Raw genomic sequence first — 19,613 nt, forward strand, 5'->3', positions numbered from 1 at the left:
ATTAAAGCTTCCATCGCCATAGCCATCCCCTGCGAGATCTCGTCCTTCATCACATCAGCAGTAAAATTCATCCGCTCGCATTGACTTCCACAACGGATCTCCCCTGCCCTCCCCTCCCCCCTGCATTGCTTCTGCATCGGATCCCTTCCTCCTCGCCTCCTTCCATCCTCTTCCACCTCGCAAATCTCCGCCCTTGTCGCACATTGCGACCTGCAGCTCAGCCCCCCCCCCCCCCCCCCCCCTCTCCTGCTCCTCATCAATCTCCCTCTGCATTGTATTCCCTCACCATCTTTCGAATTTACAAGCTGCGAACTTGTTCAGCCTCCATCAGCTCCCCCCTCGCTCACCCTCACCCTCCATCACTCTCCTGCCAACCCGCTTTGCTGTGCTCAGCTCCCTCCAAACTCTCCTCGTAGCCTCATTTTCCTCCTTGCGATTGCCTTTGTACTTTCAGACGTTTCTGCAGCCTTTGCTCCTATAGAGCGTTTCACTCACTGAGAGTATGTTGCGTAACGCGAAGATTGCTGCCAATCCTGTGACTATATTGTATCGCCCCATCACATTGCCGCAGAATACATGCGGCGAATGGCAGTGTGTCACTCTCTCCCGATCTTCAAAGACCTGAAGCTACGGAGGCGCTTTAGCTGGAAAGCCTTCCGTGGCCAGGCCTGGAGTGATTTCTTCCGGGAAGTGAGAAACATCTCAATGTCTCTGTAACTAAAGGCGAATTCGCCTTAGAGACGTTGGAATCAGCAGTTCGATTCATCGTGCAAGACAATCGACAAGATGTTCAAGCCCACTAAGAAGAAGGTCGTGAAGGGAAAGGAGAAGGTTGACTTCAAGCTCGAGTTCCATGCAAGTCGAGTAAGTCCAATTTGTCTCATCGATAAGGTGGCCATTGTAGCGTTGTCGTGATCAAATCTCATAGTACTAGCGTTGTGCGTCTGCTCTCAGAGCTCGGAGAACCGGTTTCTCTTGGATTGGGACAACGTCTGGCATCTCTGAGACGGGGGAAACGTCTCGATTGAAAATATATTCTAACTTTCCTAATTTACGAAGGGCTCATGATTTTGCAAATCCAACGTCTTCGTTGCACAGTTTGCATTCTCAAGTCACTTCTAAGCAGTCCTCGCGTGATAAGCTTTGAAATCTGTCGCGATTACCTGACAGAAGTCGGTAGCATCTTGCTCCAGTGTCTTTGCTCCTGGTTTTTGGCTAATTTGCAGCGCCCACAGGCACTTAAATAAGAACGTGGCACGATCCAAAAGATGGATGAGTTACCCATCATTTTAGATTGCATACTAAAGAGACTGCTAAACAGTTTTCAGCTTAGAAAAGAACGTTGCTATGACATTTCGGTGAAATTTTAAATATATCAAGCAAACATGGAACCTCGTACATGACGACGTTCTGTATTCGCCTCTTGAGCGACTAGATTTTGAGATGGAATGGAGTGCATCTATGCCTAATGGAGCGGGGCATGGAACTCTGCAGATAAGGCCAGCAATGCCCGAGACAAATATTGCATTGTCTGTGAAAATGGAATGGAATAGAGTGCCAAGAAGCCAAAGTGAGGGCAGTTTGGAACTCTGCAGGCCAGGCCAGCACTGCCTATGAGAAAATCGCGTTTGGCTATGAAAATGGATTGGAATGGAGTGCAAAGAAGCCTAATTGAGGGAGGCATGGAACTCTGTCACTCTACCTGTTAGAAAATTGCTTTGCCTGTGAAAAGGGCCAGCGACAAACTTCATCCAAGGAGATCTACAGAGCTCTCTTGTATAGCTCATGGGACCTGGTGACCACCGGGCACAAATCGGGACCAGGCAGTGTGCAAGTAGGCCTAACCGTATCGGGAGGCACACAGACGTATCGAAAGGCTAACCATTCTGCTCAAAATTACAGCAATGTACTAAAATGCCTAAACGTCCTGCTAAAACTTACAGCAATACAGAATAAAAAGTCAATGTCTCAACACTATTAATGCCTATCCAATAGTCGTGGCATGTATTTTCTGGACTAGAAAAAGAGATACCTACAATTAGTTGCAGTGCTCAGTTTCTGCAAAGGCATGTGACCTGGTGACTGCTTGTGCACATATTGGGAAGAAACCCTTCATGAGTGATGAGTGGAGAACATCTAGGTATAGTAAAGAACCGTTACCAGTCTAGAATATGCCGTTTTGCCCTGTAACGGAAGATCGGATGAGCTAGAAAACTGCATGATTTAAAAGAAGCCAAAGAATACGAGCATTTTAAGTCCTCAAATTATACAAGGTTTATTTGTGGACCCAAAAAAGAGATGTCTATGATTACTCTGTAGACCTTAGTTTCTGCAAAGCATCTGATCTGAGATATTGGTGGTGCTAGGCAAAGTTTGAGTGTATATACCCTTTGAACCGAAGGGGTATCTATAGTTTTCAGACCACCACACAGGTGAGACACCAAGCAGGTGCTCATAGTTAGAGAGCGTTCAGTTCAAACTTCGCCGCCCAAGGAGTCACATGGAGGTCCTGTGTCAACATCACATGGTGCTTGGCAGTTGGACTAGACGTTTTGAAATTCGAAATCTCAAAGCTTGTCTAAAGTCCATGTTCTGTTATTTCAAAGCAAACCCAGCTGATTGCAGCCGTTTTAACATTTTCCAATTGCTTTCCTACAAGATCCTTTGCAGTCACTTAATTTTGTTTCAAACTGTCTATTCTGTAGGTTCCCCAGCGAGGGTGGGATAAACTGCTGGTTTCCATGATCTCTTTGGAGACGGGGAAAGTAATTGCCAAGACTGGAAAAGTATCAGTCAAAAATGGCAATTGCCAATGGTCTGAATCCCTCTACGAATCAGCAAACATTTCCCAAGATCCCAAGAGGAAGGATGGCGACAAAGCACTTTACAAATTTATAATATCTATGGTGAGTACAATTGGTCTTCCACCTTGTAATCAGGTTGTGCTTCCACTTCCATTTAATCAAATCTCAAAGAAACTGCATTTTGCAAATATAGTTTGAATTTTTTGCTGCATTCCAGTGTAAAACAGAAGAGGATAGAGGGGAAGCAGCAAAATATTGAGAATGATGCAAAAATAAGCAAGACCAATGGAAAACTGTATTTGCCTTTTGGAAATTGAATTGAGGAGCAGAGAGTTAGTCATGTGGGTTGTTGTATACTGTCAATCTTTGATAAGTCAATGCACGTCGCACGAGTCATTTGTATGAGATACCTTATCAATATCATGGAAGGAAGCTCTGTAAGTGTCATTTGCTTGTCAATGCTCTCCACACGTGATTAAAATCTGCCCATTCCACTCAGGGTCTATCTCGGTTTGGCATCCTTGGAGAGACTTCAATCAATCTGGCGGATTACATGCAGGCCACTGGACCAGTTTCTCTGTCTTTATCACTGCAAAACTGTAATTTTGGCAGCATACTTCATGTGAGTTCCATTAACTGTACTTCTACATATAAGTGCCATTGATAGTACCCATGTATCTCAGAGTTGAACCTTGCTGCAACTATTACAGATTGAACTTATAAGCACTCAATTTGGTCTTTTTGTCTTTTGCATTTCTGGACAGGTCAAAATACAGTGCATCACGCCAAAGTCTGTCACCAGGTAATGCCCAAAGAGAGCTTGTTATTAGAAACAAATACCTGCAATTCTTTTATTTTGATGCATCTTCTCTTGGAATAGTGTTAGGCTTCATGGTCTCCCTACAAAAGTTGTTGGGTTTAGCAATAAAAAAATGTCCTACTATTATATTAGTTCCTCTTTTTGTGAGGGTGAATATTTCTGAAAGGTGACCTTTGACTTTTGGATGGGTGCAAAAGTATGTCATCATAATTGCATAAAATTGTCTCATTTTTAGTCTGTCAAGCCGAGTTGAAGGAATCAAAGGCCAAGATGATTTTACAACACAATAGATTTTCCTGAATAATAATGCATAGGCCTGAATGATGTTTCTACACTGATGGGATGCATTTGTGTGATATTCAATACATTCATGCTGCTGCAAGAGTATTATGATATCCAGGCTACTAGCATGCAACTGAGCCTCCTTTGTTACCATGTCAGCCAGATTCAAATCTTTGTAATGGGTATTCCATTTGGTCTGTGTACTTACTTTTTTAATTGATTAGAGCAGATACTTTTCAGAATCGCATGAAAAACCGTTGAACCTGGTATCTGGAACCTCGAAACGTTTTAGACACGACATTGGACAATAGGCTAAGCAGACTTACATCATACAGGAGACAGACTTACATCATACAATTGCCTTCACGGGCTGTAGGGGAACTGCACTAAATAATACATACGGGGGTGTATGGACAATGTCAACACATGAGTGTATTTTGACGGAGAGACACTGTTGTATAGATGGCTTTCAAATGGCCACGATGGATTAATAAAGGATTTCTGGATTTCCTAAATGTAAAATTCTGGAAAGCTACCTGGGAACAGAGCTGTTTCTGAAAAACGGAGTGTCCAGGCAAGGGAAGCTTACATGCAACCTAGTGTCCACTGATATTTGGTTGTTTATGGTTTTCAATCTTATGAGTGACTATCGTGAGATTGAAACTGCACTATGTTGTGTTTTTAGAGGATGAGTCTGGGAATGTTCTTGGATTTATCTAGTTATATGCACCTGATTAAAAAATGAACAGTATCATGATGCTCAAAGTCATGGACCTCTGCATATGTGTGGCTAGCTGAATTAGATAAATGCTGGTATTGCGATAATTCTTTCTATCTTAAGTGTTGCATTGCCCTATCAGCTAGATTTAGATGCTCGTCTGGGAGAGACTAAAATGAAATTGTTTAGTCTTCACAACCAGTTGTAGCATGAATGAAGAGATTTTGGACTACTTTTTGATTAGCCTTCTCCTTTAGTGTTAGCCTTCGTCATGGCTGAGCCTGCCCTTCACCTCTGGAGTACCAACAGAAACTCAGTACAAAGACTATGTATAAATGGATGGTCAAGTATGTGTGGGTGTGTGGATTTGTATGTGTGTGAGCATATCTTTATACTATGGTCTACACCCACTGTTGGGCACTGGTGGGAATGCCTAGTAGCTAGTCCCTGCTATGCGTGATGGAGTTTACGGTTTTCAACCTTATGAGTGACTATCATGAGATTGAAACTGCACTATGTTGTGTTTTTGGAGGATGAGTTTGGGCATGTTCCTGGATTCATCTAGATAAATGTTTATTATATGAATTACAGTTCACATTGTGAGCATTGTCAGTACCCTGGGTTTTTTTGCAGAGACTTGGAAGACCAGAAAGAAAGCACTCTTGAACAAGATTTACAAGCTGCTATATCTGAAGGAGAAAAAGGTGATCTTGATACAAATGTTCCTGGTGACAAGTTACTTGATACCTCTGATGAGACAGTGGCAGCATTAAATAAGGTTAGTGCATAACAGCAGAGTTGAGTTTAGAAAAATTTGTCAATGTTGCAGAAACCTTCTGTTTCGACAGATTTGTCAATGTTGCAGCATCCTTCTGTCTTGATGGGAGCCTGCATGCACTCTTATCATTTTTTTTAATTACGTAAAGTGAACCCAAGCCAGGACAATGAATATGTGTTGAAATGCAAATCTAATCCTTGAGGCTGGATTGAGAACTTAGAACTGGACTCGTCTTTGAGTCCAGCAATGCCCAGAAGGGCGTGGTCATTACTTTCTAGTACAAAAGCCTGAATGTAAGCAAGGCCTGCATAAATTATGTTTCCTCATTTTAAATTCAGTCTTTTTCATTTCTGCTGATTGCATCCTGATTAGCATGGCAAGTGCAGCATCAAAGTGACTCATTTAAGACAAGACCATCTGAACTACACGAAATTTTAGAAAAGCATCTGAATTAATGTCTATTAGATAATGTCATTGTCATAGTTGACTGCTGGGATTTCTGGCCTGCTTGTGCAGGAGGATATTTTTCCTCCCTCTACTCATCGGTATAGCTCAGATTCTCTAGACATTCCCTCGACACCCGGTGGGCATGAAGCTCGTCTTTATGGTAGAGATGCGCTTGGTGAAGAACCTATGTCCCCATCCAGCTCAGCAAGTAGTTCTAGTGCAAGACAGGAATCAGGTCGTGGATCCAAGGATTACAATGGATTTAACATGACAGTGAATCATCAAGAGTCCACCAGTGAACTCTCTTCCCCTGGAACGAATGGCAAGCTAGCAGACAGATCAGTTGGCAGTGATAGCTCCTCACCAATTTATTCCTTGAAGATTTCACGTGATGATGGGCAGATTGAACAGTGGAATTCTATTGGATCATCTGCATGGGGCTCACCAGCTAACATTTCTCTGGGTAACCTTGTGCATACATCAGAGAAGGGTGATAAGGGAAGTGAGGAAGATAGCCACATAATTAGTTATTCACGGAACAGAGAGTTAGAAGCTGCTGAGGTGACTCTTAGAGATCTTAGGTCAGAAGCTGCTTCATGGGAACAGCATAAATTGAAGTTAGAGGGTGAGATTCAGGCACTCAAGCAGCAGCTTGCTGAAGAGACAAAGAGGAGTGAAGAGCTGCACATACAAATATCCAGTTTAGTGGCAGAGCGAGACAGTTTCAGGCTCGAAATAGAGAGTCTGAAATCTATGGAAAAACCCTCTGGAAAGGCTGGAGAGGGCCTGGTGTGGCACCAGGTTGAAGATTCAAAGCAGACCGTCAGGGAATTACAAGATGAGCTGGACTATGAAAAGAGCATGAATTCAAATCTTAGTTTGCAGCTTCGAAAAACCCAAGAATCCAACTCGGAGTTGCTTTTAGAAATCCAAGACCTTGAGAAGTTGTTGGACGAAAGGAAGGAGCTGGAGAAACAAATGCGGGAAATTCAAAGTCCTTCAGATTCGGAGGCTAGAAAGTCGGCAGAGACAGCTGAAGATCTGAGAAAGCAGGTGGATACTTTGAAGAAGGAACTGGAAGAGCTTGAGGCAGACTCACAGGAGCTGACTGAAGAGAACCTGGACCTTTTACAACAGTTGAAACAGGCAAATGGAAGATTGAATGCTCAAGACCAGATAATTGCTCAGCTAGAGTCAAAGAACGCAATGCTTTCGGAGGTTTCACAAGGTCCAGCAGAAACTGAAGCAGCCAAGCTCAGGGACATGGTGGATGACTTGCGGGAGAAACTCAAAACTTCTGAAGTGTCGTATGATAGCAAACTGGCCAGCAGCAGAACCCTTCTGGATGATTTAAATTCATCTATCCTAATGCTTCGTTCGAAGAATTCGCATTTAGAAAGACAGCTTCAATCCTCAGAAGAGCATAATGCTGATCTGTTGAGAGATATAGATAATTTGAAAAATGAAAACGATGGTCATGAAAGGGAAAAGTATTTGCTTGCTTCTCAAAGAGGACAGCTAAAGGGTTTGCGTGAGAAAGCCACCCAAGCAGAACAAGATTACATGACTATTTTGAAACGATTCGAGGAAGTAGACACCATGAAAGAAAAATTGAAGGCAGAAAAAGCTTCAGCTGAACAGCAGTTGAAGAGTGCCGAGGAGCGGGCATCGGAGAGCGAGAAGAGGTGTGCTGATAGTTTGAAGCTGGTGGGTGCGTTGAACACACAAAAGCTTGAACTTGACAAGCAAATGTCTGTGCTTTTGAAAGCTAAAGAAGAAGCTGAAGCTACTGCGGCTCATCTGCAGCAAATAAACGAAATATTACAGGAGCAGTGTCGTCAGGAACAGCTGAAGAATTCAAAATCTTTGCAGGAAATTGAGGAAAATGAAACCAAGTCTACTCAGCTCCTTCAGAATCTATACGTCAGTGAAAATCGGGTGAAGCAGGTGGAGCAGAACATTGCAGAATTTGAGGCTCTAATAAAAGAAATGGAAATGAAAGTCGAGGAAGAGAACAAGATAAGCAGACGGCAAACCAAAGAGCTGGAACGACATGTAGCAGCTTTAGAAGAAGATATGCTTTCCCTGCGAGAAACGAGGTCTGCATTTGAAGCCAAGAGTCAGCGCTTGCAGTCAGTGAATGATGAGCTCTGCGAAAAGTTAAAGCATGCTCGAGAAGAAATTGAATGGGCCAGGGAAAATGCGAACACACTGGTGGAAGAAATCAGGGCATTGGAAGCTGAGGTAGAGTCTGGTGCAATGATAAGAAACAGGATGGAGCAATCACTATCAGAATTAGAAGACCAGAAATCAGTTCTGCAAAGTCAAGTAGAGAATCTCTCGGAAAAGAACATGCAATTCAACGAGAAAGTTGTGGACAATGAAGCAGAGTACAGGAATGCCATGGACGACAAGGAAGCTCTAATAGTCTCGTTAAAAGAAAAGGTGAATGCAGGTAAAGAAGTTGAAGCTTCCCTTCAAACAGTGATCAACCAGCAGCAGAATAAGATCAAACAGCTACAGAAGGAGGTTGTGGACGTCTCCAAGGAAGTAGAAGATGATCTCAATTCGGTCATCGAGGATATGAGACATGAACTTGCTTCGAAGGATTCCTCACATAGGCATCTTCAGGAACAAATTCGGAAGATTTCAGAAGAAAGTACTGCCTCAGCTGCGAAAATAGCCATGCTGAATGAGGAATTGCTCAAGCTGCATGACGAAAGTGAAGAAAATGAAAAACGATTAGTAGAGGAGATTCAAGTACTACTTGCCGCCAGAGAAGAGCTTCAAATGAAGGCGGACAAAACAGAGGAAATGCTTGCGAGGAGCCATCGGGAAAAGGCAAGCGCAATCGAAAGCATGCAGCAAGAGATACAACAGCTGACTCACCGGATGTTATCCAATTGTGATGATAAAGAAAAGTTGGCAACACAGGCATTGTCAGATGCTTCTGTTCTCCGGGTGGAATTGGAAGAGAAGGTAAGGAATTTGCAGGAGGCACTGAAGCAGGCCAACAAGGACGCTTCGTCGCTGAGAGAGAACCTGGAGTTCAAGGTCGATGAATCCCTGGTGAAGGAGCTAGAGCTGGCGAAGAAGCTGGAAGGTGCAGTCAGAAAGATAGAGGTGCTGAACAAGGAAAAGCTCAGCTACTCTCGAAAACTGATAGAGCTGGAGGCAAAATGCGCTGATGCGGAAGACGAGAAAGAAAACTTAGCTGCCCGGATGGCGCAAATCCAAAAAAGCGCAGGAGAAAACGAGTTCTGGCGGATGGAGGCAGAGAAAGCAAACGATGGTATTGTTACCTTGAAGCAGGAGAAGATGAAGGCTGAAGCGTCCATCCAAAGAGCTGCAGAGGACCTAGCAACCTTGAAGGAGCGGTTGAAATCACAGGAGGAAGCTGCTAGCCGGTGGAAGCAGTCCAGACGTCCTCTTGAAGAGAAAAACGATGCCAGCAAGCTGCGAAAACAGACCAGTGACCTGAAGCGTAAGCTTTTAGAACAGGAGGTGGAGAAGGAGGACCTGAAGAAGAGGGTATCTTCTCTGGAGGAAGAGCTTCAGCGCAAAACAGCTGCTCTTGCCCTCGCAGAGAAGAAGCTCAAGGATAGAGAGCCCTCTGCTAATGGTAATGGTGGCAGCCCTGTATCCCTCCTTGCCAGGTCCCTTTCCAGAGCAAACAGCAGGGTTGGCCCTATGTCCAACATATCTCCCTCTCGTGATGCAAAGGAGCTTGGCGACCTCAGGGAAAAGGTGAAACTCCTTGAGGTAATTCAACTTCCCAGCCTGTGGTTCCATGTTGAGGTTCTTTGAGCAGATTTCACTTCCAAATCAACTCTCCACTTTTGTTCAAGCGAGGGAGAAAGTCACCGAGTTTACAACTAATGGATTTGTTCTTGATCATTGCAGGACGAGGTCAAAAGAAAAGCAGCTGAGCTCGAAACATCAAAGCAACAGTTAAAAGAGCAACACACCCAACTTTCTGCCAGGATTGAGCAGTTGGAACTGGCTAATGACCAACTTGTCAAGCAGAACTCACACTCTAACGTGGATCAAGTAGTGCAAGAGGTAATTCTGACCCACTGAGGGGGTGGAGCAAGCATCTGGGCGCATTGACAATTGTTTTCTGTTGAAGGGGCTAAGAAAAACATCTGAGACTTACTGCTCCATTTGTTTTGTACTGTGATTGATTTTCCATTGCCTGGATTTCCCCCAAAATCAGGGTGTTTACAGACTGCGGGCACCCATGCCCGCCCATGGTGCATTGAATGCATGTGGGTGCGCTGGATGTGAGCAGGCAATCTTGCCCGTCCATAATCCGTGGGCATGCTCACAGTGGGTAGTCTGTAAACACCCGCATCATACTGGCATACAACATATGCTGAAACAACGGGAAAGAATGCTTTCACTACACAAAAATAGAGAACATGAATCTCCATTTTAATATATGGCACCTGTGGACCAGAGACACCTTTTTAAACTGATCCTGGGATGCATGCCAGTGGGTAATAATGCTCCTGGCTAAGGTGCAGGACTCCACAGGTTGTGCAATGGAGCAGGTCCTTGTTGCAACCTGTCCTCTGCAGCAACTTGGGCCATTATTCAGCCATGCAAAGAGCTGTGGCCTCTAGCTGAATCATACATGACCCTAATTTTACAAAACAAAAACTAGAAAATATATATTGTGTATGATAACGAACTCCTTACTGTCGTTCATGCTTTTAAGGCTTGAACATGAGATGAGTTCACAATCAAGACTTTTCACCAAGCGTTGAGTTAGCTATAGATGATGCTATCCACTCAATAGGCCAGGCAGCAACCTTGATAAAGTGAGATGTTTCACTAATGGTAGGGGCTGATTGAGTAAATCCCAGAAGCATCGAAAATAATTGCCAAATTTCTTAGCAAAAAGGGCATGGTGTCTACAATTCCATCCTTCCTGATTTGAAGAACCAATACATACCATCATTCTTCTAAGAGATTAAGAAGTTTTGATATAAAGTGATATTGGATGACCAGCTTGGTGCCTATGCCATACATTATGGGTGGTGGTTTACTAAGGTAGACTTGCACGCTCTCATAAGTTTTGGCCCACTTTATAGCAATGCATCCCATGATTCAATAGTTGGTGGACATCAAGGTATTCAAGGCACATTGGAGATCATGAAAATGAAGTTCTTTTGGTCACAGCTTCAAATTTTTAGCCACTTCTTCGGAGTGATCTACATCTATGTTTCTTAATGATATCTGTACGAGCAAGAGTTGAAGGTTTCATGTGGGAAGGTGCCAGAGCCACGTAAGATTCTGGATCAGCTGTTGTTGAGGAGCTCAGCATGGGCTTTGTAATGGAGTTGCCACCAGCCATTAGGACCAAAACACAATAAGTTGAACCATAACGGAGAGTTCGGCAAAGTTTTATCATGTTGATTTGGTGTATAAGCACCGCCGACACCAAGGACACAGTAAGGTGGTTCATTAAAAATTTTGGTATCTGGTGTGTGTTATTCCTAGCGTGACAATGCTAGATTGAGACTCCACGCTCACTAGCAGCTTTTAAGGGCTCTATTTGACAACTTCAGTACTGGGCAGAATTTCTCTATTAGCTTGCCTTCAGCATACAGGCGCTATGTCTCTGGGATATAGTCTAGATGGGAGTAGTACCTGCCATTGGTGCAGTGGACCCATTCATCCAGGTTCCAGATTTTACTTCATAGGCTTAAGAAAGGTACCCGCAACTGCCCACACTTGTATGCGACCAAGTTCAAGCATCAGGGCCCCATGAGGCACCTTGAGTTGAGGATTTTTCTTCTAGCATTAAGTTCCTTGGAGCATATAAGGAAGCCTTTAGTTTTCCCTAGCCTTACTCAGGAGAAGGGGATTTTATAGGCATGCTTCAGCCCATGGTATAGCTATATACTTGGCAGCAACCCTTGACACGTGGCACAGTCATGGCCTTCCAATCTGCACAAGAAGACCTCCGTATAACACATAGGACAGCATTTGCTGCTGTACTGCCACATCAAGCAGTAAACACCTAGCAGGGCTGCTGCAGCCCCCTCCAGACAGGCATGGCAGCTAGAAATCAGGCACTGGCCATGCCAGCAACCACATGGAGCAATCACGTGGACATATGGGACGTCGGTATAGCAGGAGTCCAATTGTCCATCTTCGGGTTAGCCCAGGCCCAGCCCCAAGTGGCCTACTGGAGGAGAGGTCCCAGCAAAAGGCAACCCTCCTTCATTTCAGCCTTAGTAGCAGCAGTCACAGCCTTGCTCTCCAGAGTTGTAAGACGCATGCAGTCCCATGACTGACATTGAATGTAGGAAGGGCAACAAAAATGTTGTTGTAGATTCCTTGTTGAGAGTGTGAGCTGGCAAGGTGTTTGCTATCTCCACTATCTAATAGAACTGGATACATGGCATTCAATAGGGCTACATGCAGAATTTTAAGGGCAGCAGCCATGCTTTAAGACCGGTTGGATCCTTTATGCCAGGATTATCTTGAAGTTAAACTGCATGATGGACTTATGGTTTGGGACATAATTCATATATGATATAGATGAATGCTTTCTCCTCATTTGGCAGCATACACGAATATCACAAAGACTTGATTAAGTCATGTGGAGTTTCTATTGATAAGCTACTTGGAAAGATGTGGCTCAATGTCTGAGAGTGTTTGCATGTTAGCAAAGCAAATGGGTCAGCAACTTCTGGCTGGCTTGTTGCAGCTGTTACCCATTTTAGAAGAAAAATGGACAGGTATTGCCATTTATTTCATCATGGGGCTACCTTCTATAGACAAGGGATGGGACATAATTTATTCCGCTCCAGACCCATGGTATAGAATGTTGGTCTTGAGAGAGATTCCTTCCTTCTCCTTCGGCATCACATATGAGCATCACAAGGACATGTGATCGGGTCAAGCAGAGTTTCTATTGAGATGGTATTTTGAAAGATGTGGTTAGAGTATTTGCCATGTCAGCAAATGAAAGTGGATGGCAACCTTCTGGCTGGTGTGTTTACCATTTCGGAAGGAAAATGGACAATATTGCCATGGGCTACATTATGGGACTACCTTCTACAGAAAAGTATAGGACATGATGTATGGACTACATCATGGGACTACCTTCTACAGAAAGGTATAGGACATCATCTATGTGGTCTTCGATAGGCCCGTTTTATTCCTAACAAGATATTCTTTTCAGCATCCGAGGTTGCCTTGTAGTTTATTGACAATCGTTTCCAACATCATGGGTTGTCTCAAGTAATTGTCAGTGGCAGAGATGCAAAGTTTATGAGTCTCTTTTGGCAAGAGCTATTTGCTGCTGTGGTAAATATACTTACTCCAAGTATAGCATATCATTCCGAGAGAGACGACCAGTTAATCTGCAGCTCGGCATGATCTAGAAAGGATGGATGCTTGTTTACAATTGGCCAAAACGAACATGAAAGGTTCTCATGGTAAGAAAAAGAAGTTTGCGAACAAACAGAAAGCCAGCAACCTATGATCTAGAAAGGATGGATGCTTTTTTCCCATTTAGTCTTGACAGGATTATCCGTAAAGTTTGGGAGATAGCATATTGGTTGAGCTTCTGTCTACTTCAGAAATTCATGCCGAGTTTCATGTTTCCTGACTAGGAGGTTTCAGCTGAACAGTAGGGGTTGGATTCCCTCCAGAGCCCCCCATTGGGAAAGCTTCTTCATCACCCCAGACTTGCGTAGAAATTTCTGAAGGAGGCTCTGGAAATCCCTCAGAAATAGAAAGATCACTCTTTTCTTTTGGCTTTCTATTCATGGAGGGATTGCAGTGAACCTATGGAGATCACGATTTGGGGCTGATCCCACTTGTCCTCGATGCCATTCTGCAGAGGAGTCAGTGTGACATTGCCTTTGGGACTGCAGTCAGGCGAGGACTGTTTGGAAAGGGGTTGCTCGGATACTCAGCATCTTTCACACTTCCCCTTTCTTCATGACTTGGGGCTCGGTCGCATGGTTATCTCTTACCGGGCCCCAGGTGTTTTATGAGGGTGAGCCTTCTTCTTGGGCACTCTCGGTCCACCGGCAGGTGATAGAGCCCTGCTCTCTACAGGATGTACCACTTACTCCCTTCAGAGCTTCTCATGTTTTAGTGGACACCTCTTGGGAAGTTTTGGCTAGCATTTCCTCTTGGCACATTTGGAGAGCCAGATGTACTGAGGCCTTGGATGGCACCAAGATACACCCATTACAGGTGTTCACGGGTATTTGGTCTGACACGGTTCACACTTTGATAGCCATATGGGCTAGCATGCAGGGCCCTTCACGGGCAGCCTCTTCTAGAAGGACTTTATTTCTTCGAGTTTGGAGAGGTTCTCCCTTTTTCTCGGAGGTTTCTACTGGATTGAGATGGCACTATCAGCCTCAATCCTTTCTTTTTGGCTCTTGAGCTTTTCGTGCATTGCATGATGTATCCCGTATGGAGCTTGCTCTAACAGTTTTTCTTTTATACTTAATAGAAGTCTCTTTTTGGGGAAAAAAAAAAAGTGTACTGTTGTTATCCAAATAACAATAAATCACTAAAAAGAAAGGTCAGGGTGGAGGTGGGAATTTTGATACAATGCTCCCAATTTCGTTTGTGATTAACTATTTGGCTCATACCTTTTTGCCATTGCAGTTGAACAGGCTGCAAACTCAGAATGCAGCTTTTTTCCAACGGGAAAATAAACTTTTGTCTAAACTTAGTTCACAAGAAGTTTTGCAAAGCGATCTAGAGAGCTTGAAAGAGGTATGCTTGTTTCTGCTGCTCTCTTTACTTTTGTATTTGGCCAATATTCTCTTTGGATAGCTCTTCTTTTCTGTTCATACTCCTCTGGCTAAAAACAAAATTCTTATCACCCTGATAAAGTTTAGTTCCGCAAGTATCTTTCAGCCTTTTCAATTCTCTAGATCAACCAGCTTGTGGTGAATGGACTTTTTTTGTTCCCTATTTTAATGGGGATTTTCAGGTTTTAGGTGTTGGTCAGTCTTCCATGCACCATGGACATTGGAAACATAGCTTTCAATAACATCCCATAATGTTCCCTATGTTGATTTTCCTATTGCTAGAGTGTATTCATGGTAGTATGGCATGATTTTCCTATTGCTAGTATGGTGTCTTCATGGAAGTATGGCATTTGCTCACGTCTTACAGCTGTAAATCTCTGTGTTCATGTTGTTGACGACATTGATTATCTGCCAAGCTCACACATTTTTGGGGGACAAAATTGGACTGATTCCAGGAGAAGAAGGAGCTTGAGAATGCCCTTTCAAATTTCAATGCAGCAGTAAAAGGTGAAAACATTATGAAGAGGATTTCTGCTTTGGAGAATGAGCTTGCAGAAGTTTTGGAGGCGAATAATATGTACAAGTCACAGCTTCAAAGGTACTTTAAAGCAAGTGAAAGAATAAGTTTTACTTCATCTTGCAAAAAGTTAACAGCATACAGCCTTTAGAAAATACATTTGTGTGTGTGTGTGTGTTTCCTTCTCTTTCTTACGTTTCTTTTTCATGAACTATCAGTTTATATAATTGATATTTCAAGATCTATGGTGCATGTGCATGTGCAGATGCACACTAACTATTGTCCTGAGTGGATAACTTATATTGGAAAATGTATGTGTGTGTGTGTGTGTGCGCATTGTGCATGAGTGCATGCATGCATGTTTCTTTTCATCTTTCTTCTTCTCTTTTCTTGCCTCTATTTTCCATGAATGATTTATTATATTGTTGGAACTATTCAAGCTTTCTAGTGCCTCTGCATGCGGGTGAGCATGTAGGCATGCACACTTACTATTTGTGTAAGTGGAGTGCATGTTGGAAAATGCACCACATTCAGCCACTTGTCACATTCTAGCCATGCTTAGCCTCTCCACGTCCCAGCGGGACTATGGAGACGGTCTTCATTCCTCCAATATATCCAAGGAATCACGTCCACACTTTATATATGTGATTCTGATCCATGTGTCATTTGCACGCGCACACAGGGCATTTACATCCCACTTACATTTTCCATACGAGGGGTTTGGGCCACCAAGGCAAGACACCCCCCAATCAACCAAACACCGAATCGACCCTACACAGGTAACCCATTCAAATTTCATAGGGTTCAAGAGCTGCCATTAATGCTCACATGAGGGAAATCTTAATGCATAGAAATTACGATGTACAGTTTGCTGGACAGAGTACATAACTGCAGACAAAGCATACTCGTGGGTCGTCACATTCCACGGTTATGTGCAGTCTTTCCCTTTTTTAAAAACACAAGGTCAAGTTAGAGTGTCTGCTGGTCAGAGTACAGTAACTATAGTTAGAGCACACACGTGGTTCACCACAATGCACATCTTGCGCGTGTGTGCAGTCTTTCTCATTTTTGTTCACACCAGGTCAGAACAGAGAAGTGTCATAGTCAGATGTCGCCATGCACAGAGACAAAAAAATCTTGTGTCTGCAGGGCCGCCCTGCTCTGATACAATGTTGGAACATGTACTACATTCTGTCACTTGTCACAAGGAGCACCAAGTGTGGAGGATCACATCTCCCCACCTCCTAGCCACGCTTAGCCTCAGCGGAGGTGAGTGGTCGTTGTTTTTAGCCACCAGGCTTGTAGCCAATTAAATAGCCTTTTGTGGAAGATGTGATGGATGATGATTGGGGCTGCGTAGGCTAGGAGATAGTATCATTTGGGTTTGCATCACAGGCCTATTTGGCGCATTCTCTCCTCTATGCTGCAATCTTTTTAGAGTATACCCCACTTGTTTAGTACTCTTCCTCTATTGGATTGGAAGTTCGATAAAGCACGTCCGGGTTACTCCTCTTTTTCATTTGCGGATCTTTTTGCCAAGAAAGTTTATTATCTTTTACTTCCACAGCCATGCATCCAAGAGTATGAGAATGATTTTTGGCATCTTGACGAGTCTCTCACTTGGTGGAAGGCCTGCCTTCGGTGCATCTGGGGCAGTAAACTTCCTCTCAAGCTTCGTGTTTTCTATTGGTGCTGTTTGGTAGGGATATTAACAATGGGATCTTTATTGGCTTCTTCGGCATGCCCTATTGGTTCACATCCGAAGGAGTTTTTCCTGCATCTTTTTGGACCTTTCCTACCGCTCGTGCTTTTCTTCCCAGTCTGACTTTCATGGTCATTTTCCTAGCTTTCTTATGGCAGACAGTACTCGTTGTTTGGGAGATATGCCTCTATGCCAGATTATGATCAATTCTTTTGTTGGTGTTGGTATTGGGCTATGTGGTCATTATATTGTGCTCGTAAGATTTGATTGTACAAGCACTCTTTGGCGATTCATCCTTGCATCGCTCTTTCTAGGATGCTTGGAGATCTTCCTCTGGCCCAATTAAAAGTGTTTTATAGCTGCTTTTAGTTTCATTGTTCCACTTTGGGATAGCTATGAATGATACGGCTTCTTATAAAAGTGTGTGTGTGTATGTATATGCATATGTTTTCCCCTTAGAAAGAAGAACCTTCTTTTAGATGCTTGAAAACAATACAAGATAAGCTATCCGTGAGGCACTAATAAAAAATGGAGAAACTGGCTGCCTTGCAGTCTGTTGCATCAAGAACTAGCCATTAGTGTGTTAGCAAAATATATAGACTTTATATAATCTATATGATGCACACTTTTACAAAGTGTCTCGTGAGTTTGAATAAAACCAAAGTCAGAATGAAAGAATCTCCAAATGACCATAGAAGGTCATTGGCCTAAAGATATTGTGGATGCATAGTGTGTTTCATTCTCTCTCTGGGTTTTGTTAGTATCTTGGTATATGTTTTCTCTAAACAGCCCTTGTGGATGGGAAACAAGGTCAATTATATGTTTCGAAATGGCAGCCATCATGAGGGAAGAGTATTCAAAGCATATTGTCTGCATGGCTTGTAGTAAGCTCTTTCTCAGAAGGTCATCGCAATCTACAACGTTAGGCTTAGCAGTCAGCAAAGCTACACGAGCTGTATCTTTTGTACAAACGGATCCAAAACTTGCTCATTGGGTATGTGTAACAGTAAACAATACAAAGACCCGATGTCATTTACCGGAAGGTATATGCAAAATCGACCTAGTTTTTTCAATACTTTTCTTTAGGTACATTGAGGCCTACGGGTTTTGCCTATGTAGCCACAGGGAGATGAACAGAATTCTATCTCGTGCTGGTTCACAAAAATGTAGTGATCTCCCAAAAAGTTGGTTTGGAGTGATTATCGTGGACATTTTTAATTCCAAATTGACGTAAGCGAGCCACTGCGAATAAACGTGAGTGTTACAAGGTTTCATGAGGTTGTCCCTCAAATTCTTGGAATTTTTCTTGAAAAATTTCGATCAGACAAGTACAATATTGCTTTTTTGTATTGTCAAGTTTGTAAGCAATGTGCAGTGAGCTAAATGAATTAAGCTAGTCGAGAAGTCAGTATGTGGTCTGTTTTGGTTGGAATGGTAGCCTGGGCTGTTTTAAAAAAACATTGAGGCTTTGGGCACAAAAAAGGAAATTGTGCTGATAATGGAGAGCACACATTCAATAAAGCGTCACTGATTTTTTGTCTGTGCGCAGTGCTTTTGCCAAGCAACAGAACGTCCACGCAGCCGCTCTAGAGAACCTTGGGAGCGTGGACCAAGTTGTTAGAGACCTTGCAGAACTAAAGAGAAGGAATGCAATGCTTGAAGATGAACTCAGAGACATGCGGGAGAGGTACTTCAACATGAGCATTCAATTTGCAGAAGTGGAGGCTGAAAGGGAGGAACTAGTAATGACAGTCAGGAATCTTCGAGGTGCCAAAAAGTTAATTCCTTACAAGAGTGCCAACTTCTAAGAAGATCGTGATACTCTCGAATGATTAGAAATCAACCGACCCACTTGTAAGGGAGAGATGTCATTGCTGTACATAGGGGTCCAATTATATAACTGTCACGGTACATATGACATAAGCATAACCCATGTGAAGGCAGCACATGGAGAGCCTATTGCCGACATGGCATTGTATAATCGCTCATTTAAAGTCCAATTGGCCAATCTTCATTATTTTTCCTCGTCAAGTTTTTGTAAGGAGTAAAAATGGTGTCTTAAGTGGTAACTCTCCTAGTTATGTGATGGTAACTAACACAAGATAATATGAATGAGCAGATCTCATTTATGAAGCTCATCATCCTTTTCAAAATACCTCACCATATGTCATTTAGTGCTAGCCTTCCTCATGGCTGAGTATGCCCTTCACCTCCGGAGTGCCGATAGAAACTCACTATGAAGACTTTGTATAAATGGATGCTCTAGTATGTGTAGGTGTGGATTTGTATGTGTGAGAGCATATTTTTATACTATGGTCTACACTCAGTGTTGGGCGTTGATGACGTCAGTGGGCTTGCTATGCGTGATGGAGGTTATGGTTTTCAACCTTATGAGTGACTATCATGAGATAGAAACTGCACTATGTTGTGTTTTTAAAGGATGAGTTTGGGAATGTTCTTGGATTCATCTAGATATGTATCTCACCATATTGTAGTCCAAATGAGATGATATGCATGCATATAAATTATGCATTATGCTCATAATATTAAACAAATGTGTACGTGTAAAGATATGAATCACCTACATTCACAAGTATGTGCATCTATGTGCGCATGCGTTTGTCTACGTGTTCTTGCAATTAAAAATATGGATAATGTGAACTCCGGCTCCACACCAATTCATTTAGTGGGCAAGGGGAGGTTGATGTGTGCACGAGTGCATCTCCATGTGCAAGTTTGTTGCCTATATC

At 43.1% G+C, this 19,613-nt stretch overlaps 1 protein-coding gene across 2 annotated transcripts; it reads left to right on the forward strand.

Moving 5' to 3' along the window:
- Nucleotides 1-247: 247 nt before the first annotated feature.
- Nucleotides 248-18,899, forward strand: LOC147902952 (uncharacterized). 2 transcript variants are annotated; one of them, XM_087374052.1, is made up of 10 exons: nucleotides 248-864; nucleotides 2,706-2,906; nucleotides 3,304-3,426; nucleotides 3,569-3,606; nucleotides 5,258-5,402; nucleotides 5,919-9,611; nucleotides 9,753-9,911; nucleotides 14,496-14,606; nucleotides 15,100-15,242; nucleotides 18,413-18,899. In XM_087374052.1, the coding sequence occupies exons 1-10, from the start codon at nucleotides 787-789 to the stop codon at nucleotides 18,669-18,671; spliced, it is 4,950 nt and encodes a 1,649-aa protein (XP_087230178.1). In that variant the 5' UTR covers nucleotides 248-786; the 3' UTR covers nucleotides 18,672-18,899. The 2 variants fall into 2 exon arrangements, with proteins under 2 accessions (XP_087230178.1, XP_087230179.1); XM_087374053.1 differs by lacking the exon at nucleotides 14,496-14,606.
- The last annotated feature ends 714 nt before the right edge of the window (nucleotides 18,900-19,613 follow it).

Source organism: Dipteris shenzhenensis, chromosome 4 (assembly GCF_047967505.1).
Source record: "Dipteris shenzhenensis isolate YYH24624 ecotype China chromosome 4, Dip_SZ_1.0, whole genome shotgun sequence".
Taxonomy (NCBI): Eukaryota; Viridiplantae; Streptophyta; class Polypodiopsida; order Gleicheniales; family Dipteridaceae; genus Dipteris; species Dipteris shenzhenensis.

What these genes read in the sequence shown, in the direction of transcription:
- LOC147902952 (XM_087374052.1), top strand. Translation starts at nt 787, where the DNA reads ATGTTCAAGCCCACTAAGAAGAAGGTCGTGAAGGGAAAGGAGAAGGTT. An exon ending in CAGTGGCAGCATTAAATAAG is followed by an intron (nt 5,403 to 5,918) that starts GTTAGTGCATAA and finishes CTGCTTGTGCAG; the next exon opens with GAGGATATTTTTCCTCCCTC. An exon ending in ATCTAGAGAGCTTGAAAGAG is followed by an intron (nt 14,607 to 15,099) that starts GTATGCTTGTTT and finishes GACTGATTCCAG; the next exon opens with GAGAAGAAGGAGCTTGAGAA.